Source organism: Siphateles boraxobius, unplaced genomic scaffold (genome assembly GCF_051911475.1).
Source record: "Siphateles boraxobius isolate OS27281-9 unplaced genomic scaffold, OSU_SipBor_1 26, whole genome shotgun sequence".
Classification (NCBI taxonomy): domain Eukaryota; kingdom Metazoa; phylum Chordata; class Actinopteri; order Cypriniformes; family Leuciscidae; genus Siphateles; species Siphateles boraxobius.
In genome coordinates, this window is record NW_027508876.1 from 13056571 (window position 1) to 13084257 (window position 27687).

A 27687-nucleotide genomic window follows, 5' to 3' on the forward strand; every position below is an offset into this window, starting at 1 on the left:
GGCGCTTCCTGTTTTTGTCATGTGACCCAGTGTACATTATAATGAACATCGCATGACTAGCTACGCTGGTGTATATTGTGCCAAACAACTGATTTGAGTGTAAATAAAAATTATTAAGGTGGTCGACAGACCATATATTGATAGACGAAGACTAATTCTGCCTTATTATAGCACATCTGGAGGCTGTATCATGGCGGAAGTGGAAGAGCAGGTAGGTTTCTCTAGGAAGATTCTGATCTGTTGTAAAATGACAGAAGCCTGTGAATATTAGTATATTGTTTCTGTATGTTTAATTTTTAAGGCATGTGGGCTATTCTTGGCAATTTACACTGTGTGTGCTGTGTACAGGATATTTTAAAGGAAGTATTTTTAAGACGTGTTATTGAAGCTGTCAGGCTAACACGATAGTTTGACACTTGACTTGACAATATATCACTGCCTACTAACAGTTACTGCTAATGTTATTAGGCTATCCATGTGTAAAATATCATTTAAAACTAGCTTAAACTCGTGTCCTGGTTTTAGTTGCTCTCCTAGACTGGACACTTTTGGACGCTTGTGCACAGCTGAGGCTTTTTCGGCAGGGATTTCAGCAAGTTTGCTGACAAAATGAAGAATACTTTAAAAATACGACGTTAAGATAATTACTGTTTTACTGTATGTTTTGGTGCAGCATTTCCCTTTAATACTAAATATTTTAACAGGAGTGTAGGAAATAATGTGCCTTTTTAATAATATGTTCAGCAGCAATGCATTACTTTTTCTCATATTAACACATCTTTCTGAAACATCTTTTTTTTTCTCTCCAGGGAAGAAAACTCAGTGATGTATCAACAGATGAATCAGAGGTAAAATCATGGATTGTACAATTTATCTGAATAATCTATCTAGTTTTCAAATGGATTGGATAACAACACATGAAACCAAATGGTATTTCATTTAAAGAATGATTGCAAAAATGTTTTTGCCAAAAATATTTTTAGGATTTGAATTATAAAACTATAGATATAATGATTTAAATTATGATTTAAACTACAGTACATCTGTGATACTCTCATTTGGTTAAAATTAAAAGTAGAAAAAAGTAAAGTTAGTTTGTGAAAACCTTGTAAATGCCACTTGGTTTTATTTATTTTTATTGTGCACATACTGTTTTATTTTTGTTTTTTTTAAGTAAGCGCGAAATGGAAGATTTTCTTCCCTATTGTAACGTTCATCCGAGTGAAATGGCTTCTTGAACAAGAAAACATGTAGGCTAGGACTTTTGTCCATCAGGAATTGATTGGAACGTTGGTGGTGTGCATAGATAAATCATTTATAAATCTAGTAAATATTGCAATATTCCATAGAAAATAAGAATAGCCAATTTAGCCTTTAAGTGTGTCTCAACTCCAATGTATTTTTGGGAGTGTGTAGTCATGTAATTGTTATTTAACATGCTTAAAGAGGAATACTATATCCTATATAGTCATGGCCTAATGGTAACAGAGTTGGATTGGAGACCCAAAGGTTGCTGGTTCGATTCCAGTACCAGCAGGAATATGACTGAGGTGTCCTTGAGCAAGGCACCTAACCCCCAATCGCTCCCCGGGCGCCACTCAAGGCTGCCCGCTGCTCCGGGTGTGTGTATCCACGTTTGCAGTGTGTGTGTGTGTTCACTACTCACTTCTCTGCTCCTAATGTGTGTGCACTTACTTGGATGGGTTAAATGCAGAGGTGAAACCCCAAGTATGGGTTACCATACTTGGCCATCACGTGTCACTTTCACTTTCACTATATATAAAATAACAACTTGTAGCCTATAACATATATTCTGTGTATGAGAGCTACTGTAAAATGTCATATTACATTGTGCCCATTTTCTTGAGCGCAGCTTTAAGAAAAGACTTTTGAAATAGGATAGAGTTTACCTTTAAGTGAGACAGTGAATGAAATGTCAAGTAGACATTCTGGTCCTCAATTCAAAATGAAAACAGGAAGAAAGAAACAACAGCTTTGCCCTTTCTTTTTAAATTAAATCTCAGTCCGTGGAGCAATCTGTCCTATCTCCTGTCCACAAACTGTCTTCTGCATGCACCTCGGAGAGCATGATTGTATTTTTCTTAGAATAACTGTAAAGCACAGTTTGTTTGGTTCATAATTGTAGAGCTCGGTCTCTATCTCCTGATCTATCTCTCCTCAACACTTCCTGATATGACCGTAGACATCTTGAAGGCTTTGTGTAAATGTGATCTCAGATGGACCACAGCTTCTGAGTCTCCCAAACTCATACTGTATGATATTTCTGAAGCTTTGCAGTATTCATGACACCCCACGCAAAGACCGTCCAGCCTCATGAAAGAAGAACGCACCTCTCATGGCTTAAAGTAAACATACCACAGCTTCCAAATGTGATGCCATGCAGCAAAATGAGGAAAGATGCTTGTGGGGTTTGACATTAATCTGTGGATTTGAGTCCCGATTCTTCAATATAGCGTTCCAACAAAGTTTGTAACTAAAGACAGAGACAGAATGAGGGATGAGCAAAAGAGGAGAGTGTGAATGGTCACACCACTCCAGAAAAGGGGCAATTAAAGACAGACTTCCCTTCATCCCCTGCTCCCAAGGGCACCAATTAGGAGCGGCAGGGAATGAGGCACAACACTCAGCCACAACATCGGCGTGGAAATGGCAAACACTAACAAGAGGAAGATATTATGGGATACGAAACAGGAGAGATATTATCCACCCCTCCCCACCGTAGAAAGTTTGTCAGGATTTTTCCCTTCTCTCTCTCTATCTCTCCGTCCCTGTCTGTAATGGCTTTGTGGACCATGACAAATGCTCAGGCATTAGAAATTTCACATCTGGACACAACAGGAAATGGACAGTGGAGGTGGTTGTGATGAGGAGAAAAAAACGTTTGATAAAATGAAACCACCCAATCTATCAATCTGCCTGTGATCAAATTCATAGTTTTCCAAAAATAAAAATATATAAATATGTAATCTGTATGTGTAAATATATGAGTGTATATTTCGACTGTTCAAAAGTCTGGTGTCAGTAAGATTAATATAATTATAATATAATGCATATTATAAAAAATAACTATTTGAATATCATTTCAAATAATTTAGTAATTTGAAGTAAATTAAATTAAATTTGATGCAAAGCTGAATTTTCAGCACCATTACTCCTGTCTTCAGTCTCACATGATCCTTCAGAAATCATTATAATATACTGATTTGGCACTGATTGAAACATTTCTTATTATTGTCAATGTTGAAAACAGTTGTGCTGATCATATTTTTTTGTGGAAACAAAATATATTTTTTTCCTTAATGAATTGAAAGTTCAAAAGAACGGCATTATATATATGTGTGTACAAACAATGTAAAAGTCTTTACTGTCACTTTTGATCAAATGAATGCATCCCTGCTGAATAAAACTATTATTTTATTTAATAATTTATCAAACAAAAATAAGAAGAACTAAAGCCAAATAAGCTAAAGTTCAGCTAAATGTTTCATAGTTTGTCCCGCATTAAAAAGTGTTTGCAGTGTAATCACCATAAATTAATAAATGCATTAATACACATTTTATTGGCCTGGTTTGAAATGTAGCACTCAATTTTAAATAGTTGGTGGGAAGCTAATAATCATCGAAATGCACAAATAAAATAACTAAATAGTTTTAAAATAATAATAATCAAAATAATAAAATGTTCTAAAAACATATTTTACCTCTGTCATGTTACCATTACAGTTTTGTACAATCGCTAAGACTAAGATTTTTATTTAAATATTTAGTTTGAATACTCTTTTCAAAACTTTTAAACTTAACATAATACAAAAATGAATAAGACAGCAATTAGCAACATTACTACAGTAATACCACTGAAATATATTCTGAAACTAAAAACTGAAACACTATCAAGATAATGAACATTTCTTTCAATTTCATTTCTATATACAAAAGAGGACAAACTTGGAATAATTTTCAACTGTAATGTAAACATGGACAATGTAACATCAGTGAGTTATAAACAATATAGATCTATAATTCTTGTTTTGTAAAGAAACATTACAAAAGAAAACATTGTATAACACCACCTGTTAGTGTTTTTCAGGTTGTTGTTTTATGAGTAACAAATTGTGTTTGATGAGTGACAACCTTTGCTATTTTTATGAAGGAATTAGTTGATTTGAGACATATATGAATATGAAGTTTTGGTAGTTTTAATGCAATTGGAATGTGAAATGGACTGCTGTGCCCAGATGAAATTTGGTTTGGAGAACTGTGTGAAGAGTTTTGAATACAGTAATTGACCTAAGTATCGAGAAATGTGTTCTATATATTGTATAAAGCACTATATAAATAAAGGTGACTTGACGTGACTTAAGTCTCAACCGGTCCTTTAAGGAAATATTTTAGGTCAAAAGGGTTCGGTTGACAAAAGTTTAGACATCCTTGTACTATGAATCAGGGTCCCATTAACATTCATGCTTAATCATTACTGGATATCTGGTAAGATTAATGATTTCCACCATAATATATATAAGAGAATGAAATGCTAAATGGATAATATTTTTTAAACACATGTATGAATGTGTGAATCAATTGTATATTCTGTGGAAGATTCCAAACTAATGAAGGACGGGTGTGTTTGTGTTTGTTCAGGAGGAGGACACTGAGGAGGAGCCTAAACTGAAGTACGAGAGGCTGACCAATGGCGTGACAGAGATCTTGCAGAAGGATGCAGCCAGCTGCATGACGGTGCATGACAAGGTCCTCACAACTCTGTTTGAAAGCTTTTTTAGCACGACATGATGTGCATATACAGTTTGTTTTAATGTATTTCAGATAGAACAGATAAAGAATCTGAAATAAATTGAACTGATTAAAATTTAAACTTAATTGCAACTTGAAATCAGTGTTTAAAATCTAATTGTAGATTAATTGTTTTTTTATTATAAAATTCAAAAATCATATCCTTTTAAAATTCTTAAATGCAGAGAAATCTGGGAGCTTTTAATTATTATTTATCACTGTAAAAAAAAGTGCTGCCTTGAATTTCTAAGGACAATCAAATTGAATGTTGAAGTCATTTTAACTTAAACTAAACGGACTTAAAAAAATGTAGAAAATTAAAGCAATTTAATTTTAAAAAAAGAGTTAAAGCAATGTAAAAATATATATTGTCATAACTTATTGGTCATCAAATTTTTACAGCATGTTGTAATTATTATTTTTTTTTTTTAATTTCTACACTCTTGTATAATACTGAATATGCCATTTTTGACTCCACACCATAATTTTCTCAGAGAAGTGCTAGCGCACAAACGCTCACGGGTCACCACCCTTTCAATAATTTTCCTGTTTATTTCCTCTGCTTTTAGATTTCTCTTTCTTTTTTTTTGCCTGTCTTCTTTCAGTTTTTTTCCTGGGTTTGATATTTTTGTCGGTGGAGCATTCTACGTGGGCTGGTTAATCGTCATGGCAGCCGGTTCACTCATGCACGGACGCTGTGGAGGAATAGTCATACCTAGTTATGTCTCCTCACCTGATGTTTTATTAACCGCTATTGATTTTAAATCCCCCCCCTCCCCTCTTTTCCCGCTTTTCCCTGGGGACTTCCTCCTCCTTTTCCTCCTCTTCCATCTCTCAAAAAAGGCAAGCTTGCAAGAAGAGGAGACGTTGAAAAGCTGAATTTCAAATGAGAGTCCCCCCTTTTTTCACTCTTTCACCTTCTTTCACATCTCTATCGTTCGCTCCTTCCGTCTCTTCACTTGTAGTCTTTTATGCATGCGCTCCAATGTGCATTCTGGCACCTAGGCACACAAGAGCACCACCTGCCTAATGTTGCCTCATATTTTAAGTGCCAGGATTCCGAATTTCATTTCAGCAATTCCATTTTGATAAATCCCTTTAAGAGGCTGGTGAGGCCACCCCTTTTATTTATTTATTTTTGACTGATTTTATTTGGGGAGATTGCGGGGGGTTTTGTTGGACATGCTCGGCTGTGCCTGTAAATATAAGCATTTCATTATAGACTGCAGTGAAGCATGGGGCGGCTCGGTGTGCTGCGACAGGGAAAGGTCTGTGCATGTGTAAGCAGGTGTGTGTGTGTGTGTGTGTGTGTGTGTGTGTGTGTGTGTGTGTGTGTGTGTGTGTGTGTGTGTGTGTGTGTATGTGTTTGGACACAGGGTAACCTCAGTTTCAGAGATGGACTCATTCTGTGTGTGTTTTATAGCGTGGCTGGATGCTTTTGTAAAGCTATGTCCACTTTTCAGCTGGCAGAGCAATAGAACCAAATCTGCATGGATGTCAAACCAATTTTAGATTTGCTGGTCGTACTGGACTGAACATCACCTTATGTGGCCTGATTTCATTTTATTCGTTTAACCTTAGTGACACTATTCAGAGCACATGCACAATACATTCTCTTCTGGAGCTAATAAAATCCAAAATCAAATTTATGCTGCTCTAATAACCAGTATTTCTGTAACAAAAGGGGGAACATTGAATTGACACAAGGGGCTTTTAGATGGGAATTAGCCTACATGAAATTGGTAATTAGGAAATATAACACAATGACATAATCTAACAATTACAAGAACTCCCTGCTCTTGGTTGGAAAAATTTAGCTGTAATAAGGTAAATGAAAGGGAACATTAGCAAAAAGTTAGGCCTTAAAAAACTGTAACTCATTTTAATTACATCCCCAGGCCTTATTTTTAGTCAAACTTAGAGGAATCAATATTAACTTGTGACATCTAATAATCAGTGAAGACTTTGAAACACATACATTTAAATATCTAATATTAATATTGATTCTAGTATTTTTTTACTTACACTAGTCCTAGTGAATTTTTAGCTGACAGTTGTTTCATCCACTAATCTATATTCAGCTGAAAAAATATTAAAGTCAGCGTGAAGTAAAAATTGACCCGATTTAATTTGTTACAACACAATAAACAATTCATCCATTTGTCTTTGTAGTCTTTAATCAAAATCTGAAAATGTACATCCCCTCTGGAATGGCCTTCCGTCTCTGATGATGTCAGTTTGAACATCTCCTCCAACTCCAACTCCCAAAAAAAAAAAAAACAAGCCACTCCCTCTATTCTTCCTCATTCAATTTTCTGTTTCAATCAGAAAACACGCCACAATATTGAAGTCGGTTGCAACTACTGGTTCACGCGAACTTTAATCTGCCGAATGCCGTCAGCATGTATTATTAAAAATGATGTTCTGCTGCTTGAATATGTGAGAAAACACAGGGTGTTTGTTTGTTTGATACTTCTGTACTAAAGAGTGACTCTTTAAAGTCAGCATGAAACAAAAATGTATCTTATTTCTTAATACACGTTCCTGTTCTCATTTCAAATGATTCATTAATGTGTTGTTCACAAAAAAAAGTGTTTGTTTGTAATCTTTAATGAAGGCATAATTCTCTAACTTGATCTGACTCTTAAAATGACTTTCCTTTTCTGCTGACATCACCTAGAACTCTTTATAAGCCCCGCCCCTCAAACCACCTGTCACTCTACACTATCGTATTAAATGATGATTGATAAAATTAAAGTTTTTTAAACCGTTTGTATATCTAGCTTCAGTTAGAAAATGTATCAGATTGCAATTGTCTTCAGTGAATAAATGGAAATGCATGCAATATTTAGGATTTGGAGTAAGTAGCTTTCAACAAACTTGTAATAACGATTGGTGTGTGAGATTTATAATTATAACATCATTTATAATTTGCTCCTAGACTGTCCAAACTGTAAATGCTGAATTAGTTTTGTGGTGATACTGGCAATTCACAAGAGAAAATAGGAAAAGTTTTCATATGTTAAACTCTGAAATGTAATTGCATTAGTCTGACAGGCAGTGTGTTGGTGTAGAGGGCAGAGATGTGTGACCTGTGGTGCATATATTATGTTGAAGCGTTTTGATATGTCGAGGGAAAAAACGCTATTTCACACTGGGCCGCTCTGATAAATAGGCTTTCCTGTCCTCCAGCAATTTCACACTTTTTGCCCCCGAAGGGTCCAGCCGAAACCACACACACAAACACACACTCTCACATGCACGCACAAACACTGAGGCCTCGCAGCCATGCCTGGTAAAGCTCATTTTTAATACCTCCTCCACAGCTTTTAACTCTGTATAAGTGCAGGATGTCCCGTGGTTTTCACTTGTGTGTCTGGCATGTTCGTGTCCTCTGTTGCTTTCAGTTCCTGGCTCTTGGGACACACTTTGGGAAGGTTTACCTTCTGGATATCCAAGGAAATGTTACACAGAAGTTTGAAATTGTAAGTCTGAAATGATCTTGTGTGATTGATTGTTATAGATCTTTTAGAAGTTATAGATGCCATGTTATGTCTGATTACATGATGTGATCCATGTTTCTCCCTCCTCTGTTCTCTTTTATCCTTATAGAGTCCAGTGAAAATAAACCAGATTAGTCTGGATGAGAGCGGTGATCATGTTGGCGTCTGCTCTGAGGATGGAAAGGTGAGAATTTCCTTCATTCACTACAGCTCCGATTGCTCTTTAACTTCCTTTATTAGTCCTTTACAACCAATCAATCATAGCCCAATCTAATCCAAACCCTAACCCTCAGTCAATTCATAAAAAAATGAGAGGGCAGTGACTTATCAATCAGTACTTCATCAATCAGTACTTCCAGGCTTAATTCCTCAACCCTTCTCCTAAAATCAAAGGGCAATGATTGGTTGATAAGAATGTTGCTCCAGGACAAACAATTTTGATCCAGAAACAAGTTCTGCTTCTGTAAATAATATTACGCATTACTTGTCAGAACTAAGCCACCTAGTTAGGTTTTGTTGGGTTGCTTGTCAAAACAGGAAGCTAAGTCAGATTGGTCTGAAATCATAATCACGGAAATTAGGCAATGAATTGATGGAAATATTTTTGAATATGTTATATTATGGCAGCAGAAAGTTATTGATGATGGAATAGAATAATAATGAAAACACATATATTCAGACAGACCGTCAACATACCAAGGCAAGGTTTATTTATTCATATTTTTAATTTAAGTATTTATTTTTCATGCACAATGGTAATTTAAAGTGCTTTACACAAAGATGATTAGTCATAAAAATAAAGTAAAAAAGTCTAATAATTATAAAACAAGTAAGAAATAAAAATGGAAGTATTGGATAAATTAATTAAAATGAAATAAAGTCATACATTAAAGGGAAAATAAATAAGAGTACATAAAAAGACTACTGAACTATTGGCATTTTAAACAGACTGTTCAGAAGTCTGTAAAAGTGATCAGTTGACTTAATGTGAAAAAATTAAGAAACCCATTGACTTAAAATTATTAAGTAAATAAACTTCATGCTTAATCGAAAAAAAAGTAATGTGGAATTGTCAAGTTCACATAAACTTAATTTTTTCAATTAAGCATTACATTTTGAGTGAGTTTGTACACTTTCAGCAAAGTAGGCAAGATTGCAGTTGAATCATGCAAATCGCATTCCGCAATAATTCTTGTGTGTTTATGCCATTAGATGATTTGCAGGTTTATTTAGTTAATTGGGTGCTAAATGGACAGCATGCGCAAATGCTAACAGCATTGCACGATTCATTCTCAGTGAATTTCCCCATGAGAATCTAGGAACTTGAGTTTTCATATCATTCTCTGTTTGTAAGGGATGATGATGCAGTGCCTGTCTTCCTACTCAATACCAGCTCCGTCAACTCTGACACCTGCAGAAACAGTGTGTGTGCATTTGGTCCATCTTAAAATGTGTGGTTAAAAAAAGAACACCTTTCCTCCTCGATCCGTCTGTGATTTCTATTGCTCCTCTCCATCTATCTGCTCATTGATCATGAGCTGGCTGTTATCAGTCCACGGAGGCTAATCATCAGCACCTTGTGTGGCTTTCTCAGGCTGATCTGCGGCGTGATAGACCAAGTCTATCCCTGTTCCTGTGGCAAAGTGAGATCTTGTCGCACATACACCAATTAAAATCGATATGGAGGCCTTTGTTCGCTCCTCTGCACTGTTGAGCCTAGCTTACCGACTGCTTTGCTACCATTGGTACACAAAATATGATACCTTTTTTTAAGAGGATGAGTGTTTGAAGCATCTTTTTTTTTCATTATTCTTTTTTTTCTCTCAAGAAATAGAAACTGCGCTTTGAAAATGATGACTTTAAGACTAACTTAGTCTTATTATGTTGTCTGACCTTAAAGGGATACATATGAACAATTCAAATTCAGTAGTTTCCGAGGTAAAATAGGATTCAACCGACGTTTCATAACCAAACTTGTGATAAAGATGGTGTGTTAGTTTTAAAATGTAGTTTATCATTTGCTCCTAGACTGTCCAAACTGTAAAACTAGAGCTTAGATTTAATTTATCTAATTAATTCAGTTTTCTTAATGACAGGAATGTTGAAGTGGTTGGTGGTGATATTGGCGCGTCACAAGATACAATGGTGAATGTACAATGGTACATTAAACTTTATTGATTAAAACCGATATGGAGGCCATTGTTCTCTTCATTGTTCACTGTTAATCCAAACTGCACTTACCGACTGCTTTGCTACCATTGTTACGCAAAATATGACACATTTCTTAAGAGAAAGAGTCTTTGAATAGGGTTTTTCCAAAACGTAGAAACTCCACATTGAAAATTCTGATTTTAAGATTAGTATGTTAGTATGTTGCCTGACCAGAAAAGGAAACATATGGACAGTTCAAAGTCAGTAGTTTCATTTCCAAACCATCATCTTAAATGTGAGAGGATACTTTACTTCTCAATAGTTTTTTTTGAGAGCTCACAATCATTTTTTTCCCCCATCTTGTTTCATACAGACAGGTGCAGGTGAAATGTTGTGTTAAGGCTTGTTTGTAGCCGTAGGGGACTGCAGCACAGCTAGCGATTAAGTTGTAGCGTAAAAGCGTGCGAGGGCAGAAAGAGTTGACCTTTCCACTAATTGGGAGTCTGGCAGATGGTTAACTAGCCCGCTGGATGGTTTGATGCTCTGCCCAAGTCAACTGTTAGCTCAGAACTCATCTCTGGACCATTGTGGTTTTACTTTAAAAAGACATCTCTGTCTCTCTTTCTCAATTTCTCTCTCGTCTTTTTCAGGTGCAAGTGTTCGGCCTGTACACCAGGGAGGGCTTCCACGAAAACTTTGACTGTCCGATCAAGGTAACTTATTGCTGTTAATGTGAGTCGTCGGTCCCCCGGCAAATTTTTTGCTGCCTGATGGGAAATAGCCCTTTGATTTCGATTTCCTGTCACAGCAAGCATTGATAATTCTCGAAAACAATGTAATTTCAGCCTGCTACTCGTCTTAATTGATTTCTCCAGGGTATTTCATATCATGCATGAGCCGCCTGTTTGTTGAGCATGAGTGATGTCACCTATGGCACACATAAAGAGAGCCTTTGCTGTCATTTTTTTATATCGATACGTTTGTGTATTGGACTGTGAGGATCAATCCTTTAACTATTCCTGGGCTAAAAAGGACTTTATTGAGCATGTTTTCTGACTGGATGCAGTCTAACCCCCTCTGAGGCACTACATGGCTTTAGAAATACTGGAGTGGACATTGATATTAACTCAAGTATTGCTGTAAACTAAACTGAAATGCCTTGTTCAATTCTAGGTTATGGCGCTACACCCTCAGTTCATCAAGTCCAACAATAAACAGTTTGTGACTGGAGGAAATAAGGTGAGTCCAGTTTCAGAATCACCTGAGCTGGAGGCACAGCTTCGAATCTGGTCTACGCTATGCCTGGATTCCATTCCCCTCACTGTACACAAGTAGCTCCTCCCTCTCTACTTTTTACAACAACAACAAAAAACACATTTATTTAGCAAATCTCAGTTTTTATAAAACATCTTTATAGAACTCAACTTTTAGAAGACTCCAATCACTCAGAAACTGCTCAAACTTTCAAACCATGCACATGCTCCAGAATCTTGAGCCCTGGTGCTCGTGGGAAATTTTGGTTGGTATTGTCTACGTCAGGTCCCAATCACACATTTTTTTACATTTTACACTTTTATGCATTTGGCAGATGCTTTTATCCAAAGCGACTTACATTGCATTTCAAGCAACACATTCACATTCTTATCAATTCTTGCTTTCCCTGGGAAACGAACCCATGACCTTGGCGTTGCAAACGCCAACGCTGTACTGTTTGAGCTACAGGAAAGCTGTTTAGTGGTTAGTCCAGTACTAAACGCATGTTTAGTGGTTAGTGCTGATGCTCTAGAAATTTTAATCCTTTGTGCTCATATGGGAGATGCAGGTTCGAATGCAGTCTTTTTCCCCATCTCCACTAAACTTTATGATTCATGCACATCATTGAGGGTTTGAACAGGGAATTGTTTAAAAATTGTGAAAGTAAACTTTAAAATCACACCAAAAAATTCAGATGAATGCTGTTATTTTGAACTTTCTGTTCATCAAAAAGCACCACATTTGATATTAATAAGAAATGTTACCTGAGCACCAAATCAGCATATTAGAATGATTTCTGAAGGATCATGTGACTTCAGTGTCACATGATCTTTCATGTCATGTGACACCATTACTGTAGTAATGATGCTAAAATTTCAGTTTTGCCATAACAGGAATAAATTGCATTTTAAAATATATTAAAATAGAAAACAGTTATTTTAAATTGGAATAATATTTTACAATATTACTGTTTCTACTGTATTGTTGTTCAAATAAACGCAGCCTTGGTGAGCTTTAGAGACTTCTATCAAAAACATTTTTAAAAAAATTACCAACTCCAAATTTTTGAGTGGTATTGTAAATATTTAAGATTTGGTGCAGGCTTATTGCAAAAATATAAAAATCGTTTACTGAAAACGACACATTATTTAACCACTGTTCTGAATTTTGAAAGAAAGTTTGAATGCCTTGATAAAAAAATAAAAACAAAAGCCACATTCATGCCTGAAGTCTGAACACATATTTTGTGGTCTCCATCATTTGATGCTCTTGAGGTTTCAACACAAGGGTTAAGCTAAATTATTAGAATGAAATAATTTTTTGTCACGTTGAGTGCCGTGTATAGTGGTTACTCAAACTGAAAATGTTCGGCATGAAACGCTCTTACCATCTTGGCCTTACATCGAGGTCAACATCAGGGAGAGAGAGCGAGAGAAAGAGAAAGAAAGAGTGGTCCATTTTCTCCAAAGTGTTGTTCACTAGAGAGATGTTGTCTCTTCTTGCGCAATAAATAACTGTCATTACATAGAGTGCCATAGTGTTCGCAACATGTAGAACACTCTTTGGCTTATGGACTAAACAAATACGCTCATTTTTCAAAGGACACAATGCTACCAACCCAAGATGCCATAGTCTGATACATTTCAGACGCCCATACATCTACAGAAATGAAAACAGGGTTTGGGTCTGTCGTAAAAGCTCTTAGAAGAAGTTGATCTGTTTGCATGCAGTGATCAGACGTCTTGTGGCTGGAAAAAAAACCTTCAACTGTTGAAAAAGAGAATTTGAATAAATTCCACTGGTTCTTTGTAAAGTGGACTGTTAGAGATTTTATTGAAACGTACACATCTTGGACCACTCAAATAGTCTTCTCAATTTCTGTAAATCATAGATTTTTATCCACCGTGCCACGATAGATTCTCATAAAATGGCTCCACACCGTCACTGCATTGTGCTTATCAGAAGCAATTAACGGCGTCCATTGTGCGCCACGGTGGCCAAGTCCTCTGCATTTTCCTCCCACTTCTGCTTGTTTCCTTCTCTCTCCCTGGCTTAAGGTCTCCATAATGCAGCCCTGCCATGAAAATCAATACGGCTTCCACTGAAGACGCATCTTGTCAAAGGCAATTCAATTCCGTCTGCTCGGCTCTTGGAGTGTCATCTCCTATTGCTGCGCTGTGATCTGTTAACATGGACAAAAGTGTAGAACTGAAGCGACATTGAACCGTCTTTCCTTTTCAGTCACTTTCGCCGCAGTCAGGTCAGGTTTGCTGCGTGTGATTGTGCGTGGCGTTTTTGACACTTTACTATTCAAGGTTATCCACCAAGTGCATTGTCGCTTTCTGCATGTGATTATTATCACACAATTTCATTTTTGCACCAATAATGTCAGGCAATCGCAGACTTATCAAAGTAAACCAAAACGTTAAACACCTTTTAATAGAAATTAAATTGTTTGAGTCTCTTCTCTAGTCAGTTAGTGAGATGTCAATACACAGTATCTTTTTTTGCTTTTATTGTTTCTGAGGTTTGATTGTGTCATACTGCTTACTTAAGTGACTTTATGTATATCCCATTATCTAAAGGTTGAACCGAATGTTGTCTTTTCGTAAAATGGATTTTGATTTTGAAATGGATCTTGTATTATGGTTTTATTGAATCTACTGCCTGATATGACCTTAACAGCATGATAAGGCCAATGAATCTGCCTAATACACTGATCCAATCCAATACTTTAGAAAAATATAATAATAATATATAATAAAGCAAATAAATTGTGCTACACTGGAAAAATATTGTACCACAACTGCCACTGAGGCGATATTCTTTCCAATTTATTTTACCTTATTTACCCTAGAATGATGGTGCATATTAGTACCTTAAATGTACACTACCACAAAATGACATTTTCCACAAGAATATTAAGCAGCCCAATGATTTTGAATATATTGAATTATATTGAATATACCGGTGATAAGAAATGTTTCCTCAAATCAGCATGATTTCTGAATGATCATGTGACTGAAGACTGGAGTAATGGCTGCTGAAATTTCAGCTTTGCATCACAGGAATAAATTACAATTAACATATATTAAAATAGAAAAGGGTTCTGTAATAATATTTACAATTTTACTGTTTTACTTTTTTGCTCAAATACTTTTAGAGCCTTGGTGAGCATAAGAGACTGCTTTCAAAAACATTAAAAAGTCTTACTGACCCCAAAGTTTAAACAGTAGTGTAAATATTACTGGCTTTTAAAAGGGTACAGCCGCAGTGAGAGCTAATCTGCATTTATTTCCCCGAGAGTGTAGGATAAACAATAAAAATGCTTTCTGATCAGAATTAAATGCGCTTGCAGTCACATTGACTTTGACTTTGACTTGTTTACTACATATTTGTGCTATATGTTCTATTGCCCTCTGGTGTTTAGCGCAAGCAATACAGCAAATTTTGTTTATTGTTGGTGAATCTCAGTGAGCAAATGCTCACTAATGTTAATAAAATATGTCCCACAGCTTTTGCTTTATGAGAGGAACTGGCTGAACCGTTGGAAGACCTCTGTTCTGCATGAAGGAGAGGGAAACATAACCAATGTGAAATGGAGAGGCAACCTCATTGCCTGGGCAAACAATGTGGTATGATCAGATTTAGACACATTATAAATATTAATTAAGATGCCTTACTAGTCATGATTTTATCTAAAATGTTCTTGATGTGTGTCAGGGTGTGAAAATCTATGACATCGGCAGTAAGCAGCGCATCACTAATGTGTTGCGGGACAACACCAGTCTAAGGCCGGATATGTATCCCTGCAGTCTTTGCTGGAAAGACAACACCACACTGATCATCGGCTGGGGCTCTTCTGTTAAGGTGTGTGTTCAGAGCAACTACAGAGCAAGTATTTTAATAATAGTAAATTTGATAATGTTGTTTGGTTAATTTTTTTGGTTTTTCTCAGATATGTGCTGTTAAAGAGCGTGACCCAACAGAGATGAGAGATCTACCCTGTCGCTATGTTGAGATTGGTACTGAAGCAACAGGCATACACATAATGAGAACATGTAACATCATCATTAAGTTCAAAGGGGTCATATGATGCTTTTTAATGTTTTCCTTTTCCTTTAGTGTGTAATGTATCTGATTTTGCATCTATACGATCTGCAAAAGTGCAAAGCTCATAGTCTCCCACAAAGAATAACGAATGAAATTAAGGTTAGATTTATTTTTTATTAGAGGTTAAGATTTATTTTTTAAAGCTGTTCCGGAGCAATACAACCCAAAAGTTAGTGCATTTTACTGATTACCTGTGTGTTTACAATTGCTTAAAGGAATAATGAATATCATCACTGTCATCATTTACTCACCCTCAGGTTGTTTCAAACCTGTATGAATTTCTTTCTTCTGCTGAACACAAAAGAAGATATTTTGAAGAATGTCGGTAACCAAACTGTTGATGGACCCCACTGACTTCCATAGTATTTTTTTTTCCTACTATAGAAACCAATGGACTGTCCGGTTAAATGATGACAGAATTTAAATTTTTAAGTGAACTATTCCTTTAAAGCTTCGATAATTGAAACTCGTGATTATGGTATGAGGTGTTACATTTCTGACATGCTTGAAGTGTTTGACCAATCAGAACACTGAGCTTTTTGGGAGAAGGGGCTTTGTAGAAATCAGTGCGTTTCAGACAGACTGGGAATAGAGGAGCTGCAATAATGTACAGTATGTAGAAAAATATATATTTTTTAAACATTAAAGCATTTAACCTATTTCAGCTAATAAACAAAATAGTGAACTATTAAAATGGCATTATATGATCCCTTTAAAGTTTAAAGGGACAGTTTATCCAAAACTTAAAATTCCGTCATCAATTAACTCACTCTCAAATTGTACAATAGCATAACTTTATGGGGTTTTTTTTGTTTCTCTGATTTCTTTCAGTGTCAGCATTTGAGACTGAGTTCTTCATTAGTGGACTGGCGCCTTTAGCAGATCAGCTGGTCACTCTGTACTATGTCAAAGAAAACACTGAGGACATGGTAATTTTACCCACTCTCACCAGTGCTACCTGAAAAAGTCTGCTTTTTAGATGTAGTATCCAAACTGTTCCAAAATATTCTTTAGATCAGTGATTCTCAAGTTTGGGGCTGGGTCCCATTAGGGGGCTTCATTAAATGTCCAAGGGGGCCAGAAGATGGAGAGACTGCTAACTGAAGAACCAATCGGTGGACCTAATGGGTGGAGCTTAAAAGTCGAGCCACACACTAACCCTAACCACAACATTATGTCTAAACATAATCAAGGGTGGAGATCATAACTCCACTAAATGGGTGGAGTTATGTTTAGCGATAGGGTTATGAGTAGGGTTAGGGTGTGGTTGGGCGTCCAGCAAGGGGGAGCTTGATGTCATGCTCTACCTACAGTATAGAGTGGTATGATGTCACTTTGTAGGCCAACTGTCAGTTAGCATCACACTGGTTCCCTGGAGAAAAACCCAATAGAATCTTCCCATAGGCTTTTGGATTATCGCAAAAAACAAGCTGTGTTTAATAAAAGTGTATGATACTTGCACGATTTGTCCATCAAGATAATTATCACATATGAACACAACTTTTATGAATTTTGAAGCCTGAATGCATTCACCAGAAAGCTAAAGGTAGCTTTCAACGCTCAACGTCACCATCAAAATTCAAGTCACCATCACTAAGCTTCCGACAACTTTCTTTTTTTTAAATCTAAAAACATTTTCCCTGAATGTTTTGAGTTAGAATAGTTTATAAGAGCACAATTATAAGCAACGATGCTGTAAAAGCGGACTGAGTTTACCTTTTCAGCATGATGACGTTTAATCCTGACAGCCTCTGTAGTCCCATTTAGTCACTTGTTAGCAACCGCCTTTTTCAAGACACATTACAGCTTCAAAATATCACGAGTGGGGTAATACTGATGTATTTTATGTCACATAATAAAACGTGAAAGTGTCTTGAGCTTGTGTTCACCACAGACCTTATTTCAGCCATTTAACCCAAACCCCATTCAAAAAACCCTTTGACTTCGGGACGATGGAACTGGAATGCTAACTTGCTTCCGCGTTTTGGCCTACAAAGTGATGTCATAGCTGCACCACTCTATTGGCTCCTCCGAGAGTAGCCTGTCAATATAACTATGTAAAGCTCCACTTATTAGGTACACAGAGGTAGAGATGGACATCATTTGGCTCTGCATTGAGCAAAATGACTTAAAATGATTTCAAATAAGACAAAACAAGTTTTAATTCAAGCTAAAATTCAAGATGTAGGCTTACAACATTTTTATTTTAATTCATTCCCTCAACAACACTTGCCAGTTTATTAAGGAACCAGGATTCTCACGGTCTTGGAAAACCTGGATATATGATAATATATGAAAAAGAGTGAAAGTTATTAAAATTTTAAGTCATGAAATGTTTTATAATAAATATGAATTGAAATAAAAATATGCATTAATAACAAATAAAAAAATATAAAATTCTATTAGGTTATGTTAAGCTTGAAATCATTGGGTGGAAATGACTATGAATATATTTTTTTTCAAAAATCCCAGTTATCACAAATTAATATATTAATACATGTTATTGTGTTTGTGACAGGAGGAAGAGTTCAGAACACGGCCTCGTTTAGACATCATCCAGCCGTTACCCGAGGGCTGTGAGGAGATCTCATCTGATGCTCTCACTGTACGCAACTTCCAGGAGAACCAGTGCAGAGACTACAGGCTCGGTATGATGAAGACAATGAATAAACTAACTGGAATACCATAATGATGCAGAGGCATACAAATCGCCTTCAATCCACAGTTTAATCAGTTCAATTCCCATTTTGATATAATCGTTTCCAGAACACTCAGAGGGAGAGTCTCTATTCTATATAATCAGTCCTAAAGACATTGTAGTGGCTAAAGAAAGAGACCAGGATGACCACATCGACTGGCTTCTGGAGAAGAAGAAATATGAGGTACGAGTTCAGGAGTCTAAGGAAGCATTTATATGATAACGTTTAAAAATCTGAGATGTACTTAAATGATTTCTTTAATTTGGATCTTTGTGACAGGAAGCACTGATGGCTGCAGAGATCAGCTTCAAAAACATTAAACGTCATGACGTACAGGTGAAAACAAATAAACCCTTAAAATGTGGATTTGATGGTGTGGCTTTTTTTGAGTATTACACTATCAGATGATAACCTGAAATCACAATATGTGTGCTTCCTGTCTGTGCTTTGAGAATAGAAAATTGGAATGGCGTACATCAATCATCTGGTGGAGAGAGGAGATTATGACACGGCTGCCAGGTACAGGACATCAAGACTCTGATTTAATAACCTGTTACCCATTTAAAATAAGAGGAAGCTTTGATGTATGCCCCTTTCTCTCTATATATTCCTTGTTGACAGAAAGTGCCAAAAAGTGCTAGGAAAGAACATGGATCTCTGGGAGAATGAAGTGTACAGGTTCAAAACCATTGGACAGCTGAAAGTGAGTTCAAATTATTTGCCACCCTTGCTGACCTTCTATAGTAAATAGTAATATAATATCAGTCAGGATAATAATTAATAAAATTAAAATAATAAATACAGTATTAATAATAATTATTATTGTGATTATTAGTTATGTACCACAATGATTTTAACAAAGTTAATGCCAAGAGAAATTAACTATTAATATGAATAGTATATGCATAATATATTAAAACAGATAACATAATATGCTACACAATAAGACTTTATGTTGTTATAATAATAATTATTTTTATTATTAAAATAAAAGTCATAATAATGATTATTATTGCAATTATTAATAATATAAATAATTAACAATAATACAAAAATCAGGTTGATATTATTATTAGAGGTAGTTCTAGTACAGTGGTTCCCAACCTTTTTTTGTCTGAGACCCCCTTTTTCCCAATAAAATATTTTAGGGCCCCCCTTCACATTTAATGATATTATCGCTCTTGTAAGCTTGCAGCAAGGATGACAAAATATGTTGTTTTCAAACAAACGGTATGTTTACTATAACCAGATATGTTTATGCACAAATAATAGCCTATAATATTGAAAATACAAAAACATCAGTAGGCCCTTTGTAATTTAAAAACGTAAGCCTAGGAGAAGCCTATATATTGGCCCTATTTGAAATGCAAAACCAAAAATATTCCCACTGGTGTGTAGGTAAAAAAAGAAAGAATACAGGCTATTACTAAATGACTGCTGTCTGGGGCCTCAATACTTGCACGTTATTTGTGAGGCTTTATCAATGTGAGGCTTTATCAAGGTGAGGGTTTATTTTTTACGTTTTTGGCGCTTTAGCATGCGATAGTAAACTTGCGTTTATTAACAGAATAATGCGTCTTTCGGAAGAACATTGTAGCCGGAACTACTTCTCTCTGTGTACGTCTATGACGAGTCACGCCGGTTCTGGGCTACTCCGCAGCGGCAGCGATCCGAACGAGTGTAAAATAGTCCCAATGTAAACACTTATTATAGGTGTACCGTGTACCATAGTGGTTCAGGATAAGACAAAAACACGGATTGATGGATTCATGATGAACTCGCTCATTATATAAATTTTGAACAGGAAAAAGTTAAGGACTTTATTTAATGCTCATTGCTCCAAACTTTTCAAAATATGACGCGACCCCCCACAGAGCTCGCTGAGGCCCCCTTGTGGGCCGCGACCCCCCTGTTGGGAACCAATGTTCTAGTAGACTGACAAAGGTCTGAGAAATGAACAATTTATATAAAACAATTTTTGAATAATATATTAAAACAGAACTTATTTTTAGGCTATTATGTAATATTATGCCATTTTTTTATTTTATTTTACTTTTTAAAGACTTTTAGTGAGTGTGTTATTTATTATGACTATGTTGTTATAATATAATAATTATAATAATTATTGCAATTATTATGAATAATAGAAATTTTAATAAATAATACAAAAAATCAGGTTGATTATATTATTATTATTATTATTTACCACTCTGACTTTGACAGTTCTGAGAAATTAACTGTTAATATAAAAAAGTAGACATTTTTACTTTTTTAAAGACTTGCAGTGTGGTCTTTATTATGACTTTTTTGTTGTTATAATAATAATAATATGTGTGGTATTATTATTATTAATTACCATTTAACAGTTACATATTATACTTATTTTGACAAATGTCTGAGAAATTAATAACATTTTAAGATATAAAATTATTAAAATAATAATAATCTTAACCTAAAATGCTTCTTTTCAGTATTTACACATCAACTACCTACTTACTCCATTCTTCTTTCTCTCAGGCCATCAGTCAGTACTTACCAAGAGGAGACCTGCGTCTTCGACCAGCGATTTATGAGATGATCCTTCATGAGTTCCTCAAGACTGATTATGAGGTATATGTTTGACATTACATTTATTTCAGTTGCATAAACATGACATTGTAACCTATTAGATGGATCATAAGATTACGGTTTCAAAATGTGAATGCATCACAGCAACATCTTTTACGGAAGCAAGGAAATTCCTTTACTTTTGTTGTTTCTCACACAGGGTTTTGCCACACTGATTCGTGAGTGGCCAGGAGAGCTGTATAACAACATGGCTATAGTTCAGGCAGTGAATGAACACCTGAAGAAGGACCAAACCAACAGCATTCTCCTCACCACACTGGCTGAGCTGTGAGTGAATGCTGACAATTTATCATCTTGTAAAAATTTTGAAGCAGCTCAGACTGGTCTTATATGTGTGTGTGCAGGTACACGTATGATCAGCGTTACGACCGTGCTCTGGAGATCTACCTGAAACTGAGACATAAAGATGTTTACCAGCTCATTCACAAGCACAACCTCTTCTCCTCCATCAAGGACAAGATTGTTCTGCTCATGGATTTTGACAAAGAGGCAAACACAATTTTTTTTTTGCTTTTGACATTATTGAGGACCTTTATTTTAGAATTTAATTTAAGAAACTTGAAATGAAATGTCAAGTGCATAAGTTCAGGAAGTTATGGATTGTTTTGCTGATATATATATATATATATATATATATATATATATATATATATATATATATATATTCTAGATGACTTTGGAAGAATGTGATTTATAGTCACAGTGATGTGTCTGAAGGATACATCCGCCTCTTTGTTCTCTCTATTTCTTTCTTTTTTTTCACTTTTTTTTTTCAGAAAGCTGTTGACATGCTGCTGGATAATGAAGATAAAATATCGGTGAGTTCAGTGCAGTGGCTTCTCTCTTCTGATTAAACCCTCTCAAACTCTCTGTACACACGAACATATGTGTGTTTCTCTCCCTCAGATCGACAAAGTGGTGGATGAATTAAAAGACAGACCTGAGCTGTTACATGTGGTACGCTTAATATGATCTGTTTTAATCATGCAGATGTGAATGAAGAATACAATACAATATTCGCAGTAGTCGACTTTGGATGATTAACTTGCTTTACGCCTGGTTCTCTTCCAGTATTTGCACAAGCTGTTTAAGCGAGACCACCATAAGGGACAGAAGTACCATGAGAGGCAGATCAGTTTGTATGCTGAGTTTGACCGACCCAACCTGCTGCCCTTCCTCAGAGAAAGCATGCACTGCCCGCTGGAGAAGGTCATTTATTATATACGAAAATTATTATATACAGTTGCTTCTCCTACTTTTCTAAGTGATATTAAGTGCCAGTTTATCAGGAAGTGACAATTTGGTTCTCTTCGACTCACTGGATGGAAACCAGTGTTTTATTTGCAAATGTTTTATGCGATATTCCCATTTTGAGCTAAGTTACATTTCCAGCTTTGGATGGAAACATGTAGACTGGAAGACTGGAGTAATGATGCTGAAAATTCAGCTTTCATCACAGGAATAAAGTACATATTTCAAAATATTATTGTTTTTTACTGTATTTTTAACATTAACAATACAAATCTTACCGCCCCCTACTGTAGTTACTGTAGTGTATGTTTTTGAAAAACATTTATACAACATTCATTAAAAAAATTTACTACTTGAATTAAATGTGGAAATAAATTGTTCAACCATCAAATAAAAGGTTAAAATAACATATTTTAGGTTAAATTAACATATCATGTTTTAGTTAAAAGACACTGACTTTAACAAAGTTTTGTTTAAGAAATTTAAGAAATTAATAACATTTTATTTAAAATACATAGTATGTATGTATGTATGCATGTAAGTATGTAAGTCTGCCGGTCAAAAGTTTGGAAACATTAAGGTTTTTTTTAAATGTTTTTAAAAGTAGTCTCTTCATCTCACCAAGCCTAGATTTATTTTAAAAAATCAAAAATACATTAAAAACAGTAATACTCTGAAATATTATTACAATTTCTATTAACTGGTTTCTGTTGTAATATATTTTAAAAGGTAATTTATTCCTGTGATGCAAAGCTGAATTTCAGCAGTTATTACTCCAGTCTTCAATGTCACATGATCTTTCAGAAATCATTCTAAGATCATTTCTTATTATCAATGTTGAAAACAGTTTTAGTTTTTTAGTTTTTTGTGGAAATCATTATACAATGCCATTCAAAAGTTTGGGGTAAGATAGATTTAAAAAAGAAAGAAAAGGAAAATAAATTATTTTATTTAGCAAAGGCATATTCAATTGATTTAAAAAAAAGACAGTAAAGACATTTATGAAATTAATAAATATTACAAAAACGTTATATTTATAATAAATGCTTTTCTGTTGAATGTTCAGGTGAAGTCCAACAATATCCTTACACATTCTTTAAACAGTTGCTCTGTCGTCTGTTTCAGGCTTTGGAAATCTGTCAGCAGAGGCACTTTGTAGAAGAGACGGTCTTCCTGCTCAGTCAGTTCTGAATCACTGATCTGTGCATTTCTCTCACAGAAATTGAACGCATGTTATAGTTTTTTACACTGCAATTGTGATCCAGAGAGAAGTCACTAAGTGTAAAATTTCAGTAAGTTTGAATAAAACATTTTCAACTGGCTGTAGTGCTTCTGACATTTGATGGTTTCTCCTCTCAGGTCGAATGGGAAACTGCAGACGTGCCCTACAGATGATCATGGAGGAGCTGGCGGATGTGGACAAGGCCATCGAGTTTGCCAAAGAGCAGGATGACCGAGAACTCTGGGAGGATCTCATCTCTTACTCTATAGACAAACCACGTACGAGAACCCAATCTAGACTAGCTCTCTCTGCTTCCTGATGCATGTTTGAGACTACAGTAATGATTTGTGTCTTATGTCCTCTTCACTCTAGCGTTTATCACAGGCCTCTTGAATAACATCGGAACCCATGTGGACCCCATCCTGCTCATTCACCGCATTAAAGAAGGGATGGAGATTCCTAACCTCAGAGACTCTCTGGTCAAAATCTTACAGGACTACAATCTACAGGTGTGCTGAAACCAACATGTCGTTCAGGCTGGAGTGCAAATATAACTGGATGCATTTGCTTAATCGTTTTGTGTTCATGGGATTTGTCCTGTAGATCTTGCTGAGAGAGGGCTGTAAGAAGATCCTGGTGGCCGATTCGCTGTCTCTTCTACAGAGGATGCACAGGACACAGAAGAGAGGAGTGCGGGTGGATGGTAATCAAACGTTTTGTCTTCCAGTCAACTAGGACAAACTCACTCAAATAAGAAATTTTCGCTAGATTGCTACAAAAAAATCTCTTTCTTTCATTTCTCATAGAGGAAAATATCTGTGAATCCTGCCACACTCCTATTCTACCACCAGGTACGCCTTGATTACTTTTTATGTCTGTTTGTATACATAAATGCAGTTAAAAAATGACATGTATTAGACTTTTATATTTATTTCTTTTATTTACTCACATATACATATATACAGGGCTTGACATTAACTTTTTTGCTCACCGGCCACTGTGTCTTGTGGTTTTCCAAAGTTACTAACCACTCAGCATTTTCACTGGCTGCAATTTTGACATCGTTATTGCCAAGCCCTATACATACATACACTGGTCTACAGCCAAAATTATGGGTCGCTGAGAACGAATATTATGCTTAAAATTGTTGATTGGCTCTAGTTTTCAAGATATGCAATTGGTCAGTATATACGACCCTTGACTTGGGAATGACGGAGGATACGTGAGTAATAAAGACAAGGGATCTCAATTTAAACCAGAAATTACTAAAATACATCTTTGAATAAATATAAATCTATGACTAGGTTTGGACAATACTAGCTTTTTAGGCAAAACAATGAATGATGCAATCTGAAGCTGGTATCGCGTCATACGTGATATGAATTGCATCATGTTATTCCTAGAAGTCATGGATGATCCAGTCTTAACAAAGCTTACATAACTCTATACAAATGGCCCTATATCAGCTCTAGAAATCATACAGCTGGGGGTCAAAACTCAGTTCCTGGAAGGCCACCGCCCTGCAAAGTTCAGTTCTAACACACATGCATGTAGTTTTCAGATAAGCCTGAAGGACTTGATGAGCTGGATCAGGTGTGTTTAATTACAGTTCAAGCTAAACCAGAGATGGTCTTTTTAATGGGAGATACGAGGGTCCGTGGCTCTACCATTGGAATAAGCGTAACATCTAACTTGGATCATGTGTACCTTGATAACCAATCACATTAGAGCCTTGACATCATTGAATTTCGTTCAGAGTTGTGCGACAGTCAATCGCTGTTTGCGGATACCATAGAAATGAATGAGAAGTGCCATAAACTGAATCATATCTGTCGTGCATTTGTCCGTTACTTCTCTTATAAAACAGCTTTTTTTTTTAAATTTTATTTTTTTAAGTAAACTAAAAATAGATAAATCCAAAACGATGTTTAAGAATAAACATGTTGAAGATTAGCGTAGTGAAGCCTCTCCTCCATTGACATCCAGCATCTTGTCTCGTTCCCTGCTTACCGCAGCGTTAGCATGCATTACACTTTTTTAGCTAAGGTTGCAGGCTTGCCTTCAAGTGGCGTTGCCTAAACTCTGCAGGGCTGTGGAGTTTAGCACCCCGTCATACAGTCATGCTTCTCTTATTTGTCATTGTTTGATTTTACACATTTCTGTTTAGCCAAAGTGAGCGGAGATGCCTCGTACTTGTGTGGACAGTGCAGATAACTTCGAATAGAGGCCATCAATGCCCGCAGACTATTGCTGATAGTCATGCTCCATTCAATGAATACAAGAGACAAGCCGAGATGTAGACTAAACTATGTACATAATAGTGTTTTGCCTTTTGTTTCATAATACATTTGATGTATATAACCCTTTTGCTGATTTTTAAAGTGTTACATAAACAGGACAAGTGACATGTTCTATCTACACAATACACATAGACGTAAAATGTAAAAACTTTAATATCTTGGAAACAGTAGCCATAGCCAATCAGTTTTTAATTGTCATATTTGAATTCAAATTATATAAGTAGCACATTTAATCTCTAAAGCAGTTGACTTCTAAAACACTGTAGACCAGTTTATATATATATATATATGTATATATATATATATATATTATATATATGTGTGTGTGTGTATATATGTGTGTGTATGTGTGTGTGTTTATATGTATGTTTCATTTAATGTGTGTAATTATTTTATAATTTTCAAGAAAGTTGAAAATATTTTTAGGCTGACGATGTGCACAATATATAAAAGTGCAATATACTTCGCCCAATCATCACTTTCATTCCCAAAATTTGGGCATCTTTCCACCTCACAAATCATGTGATAATGATGCTGAAAATGTAGTTATGTTTCACTGCATAGGAATTTTTTTCTCTCCTCATTGCTTGACTGACACACTGTGTTTCAGACACGGCTCAAGCATTTGGTGTGGTGGTTTTTCACTGCAGACACATGTTCCACAAGGAGTGTCTGCCGTCCCCAGGAACCGTAAGTCTTCTGTCATTTTTATAATCCACCTTAAAGGGATAGTACACCCAAAAATGAAAATTTCGTTATTTACTCACCCCCTCATGTTGTTCCAAACCTATGAGTTTTTCTTCTGTTGAACGCAGAACATATTTTAAAGAATGTTGATAACCAGACAGTTGATGGTAGCCATTGACTTCATAGGTAGGGGGAAAAAAAACTACAGAAGTCAATGGCTACCGTCAACTGTTGGATCACCAACATTCTTCAAAATATCTTTTGTGTTCAACAGAAGAAACAAACTAATACAGGTTTGGAATGACAAATATTTTGGGTGAACTATTCCTTTAATATGTGGCACTATACAATATTACTCTGTATGTTTGAACATCCTGACAAGTGATAATCTCATTTAATGATGCTACAGATGCAGGAATGACACACATCACCTTTGAAGCCTTAAAAGTTGAGAGATCTTTACTTTTTGCACCATTGAAGTCCATTTTGCTTCCTCTCTGACAGGTTCTAGGAACACAGTATTGTAACATCTGCAGTGCAAAGCGGAGAGGCCCGGGCAGTGGCATACTGGAAATGAAGAAATAATCATTCCTACTACTAGAATTACAGTTAAACATTTACCACACACTCATTAGAAACTGTTATAAATGCAATCATTAAATGAGCTTCCCTTTAGTAACAGTATTTATTCATCCAAGCTTGTGATCTTCATGTTAGATTGTTTGACAAAAACAATGCCAATAAAGCACTCCCATAATTCACCTCAGAAGTCGGTTGCAACAATTTTCCAATGAAAAGATATGGTGCCTCATATACTTTTTAATCAAATCTCAAGATCCACTAAGAAAACTGATTACTAATTGTTACTTTCTTTTAATACGATTCAAAATGTTTATTAGCTCTAGTCATTTTTACTGAGGTCATGTACTTTAAATTCAGAGACATTTTTTCACACAGTTGTTCATATAACTTAACAGCCAAGCAGTTTTTGTCCAGTCAGAAGAACAACATGGTCAGTCTGAGGGGTTTTAATGCATATACAGAATGGCTGGGATTCTGATACTTACTAT

At 35.7% G+C, this 27687-nt stretch overlaps 1 protein-coding gene across 1 annotated transcript; it reads left to right on the forward strand.

The window, feature by feature from the left end:
* vps41 (VPS41 subunit of HOPS complex) lies at positions 1 to 27378 on the forward strand. Its single transcript, XM_077244331.1, has 29 exons — positions 1 to 211; positions 810 to 848; positions 4660 to 4767; positions 8217 to 8294; positions 8422 to 8496; positions 11114 to 11176; positions 11637 to 11702; positions 15233 to 15352; positions 15441 to 15587; positions 15676 to 15742; positions 16662 to 16759; positions 18349 to 18478; positions 18597 to 18712; positions 18809 to 18865; positions 18987 to 19048; positions 19151 to 19232; positions 21047 to 21139; positions 21297 to 21424; positions 21502 to 21646; positions 21934 to 21975; positions 22064 to 22114; positions 22229 to 22366; positions 23534 to 23588; positions 23768 to 23908; positions 24003 to 24139; positions 24234 to 24333; positions 24437 to 24481; positions 26541 to 26620; positions 27122 to 27378. The coding sequence occupies exons 1-29, from the start codon at positions 191 to 193 to the stop codon at positions 27200 to 27202; spliced, it is 2565 nt and encodes an 854-aa protein (XP_077100446.1). The 5' UTR covers positions 1 to 190; the 3' UTR covers positions 27203 to 27378.
* The last annotated feature ends 309 nt before the right edge of the window (positions 27379 to 27687 follow it).

What these genes read in the sequence shown, in the direction of transcription:
- vps41 (XM_077244331.1), top strand. Translation starts at nt 191, where the DNA reads ATGGCGGAAGTGGAAGAGCAG. An exon ending in CTCACCACACTGGCTGAGCT is followed by an intron (nt 21,425 to 21,501) that starts GTGAGTGAATGC and finishes GTGTGTGTGCAG; the next exon opens with GTACACGTATGATCAGCGTT. An exon ending in CACTCCTATTCTACCACCAG is followed by an intron (nt 24,482 to 26,540) that starts GTACGCCTTGAT and finishes ACTGTGTTTCAG; the next exon opens with ACACGGCTCAAGCATTTGGT.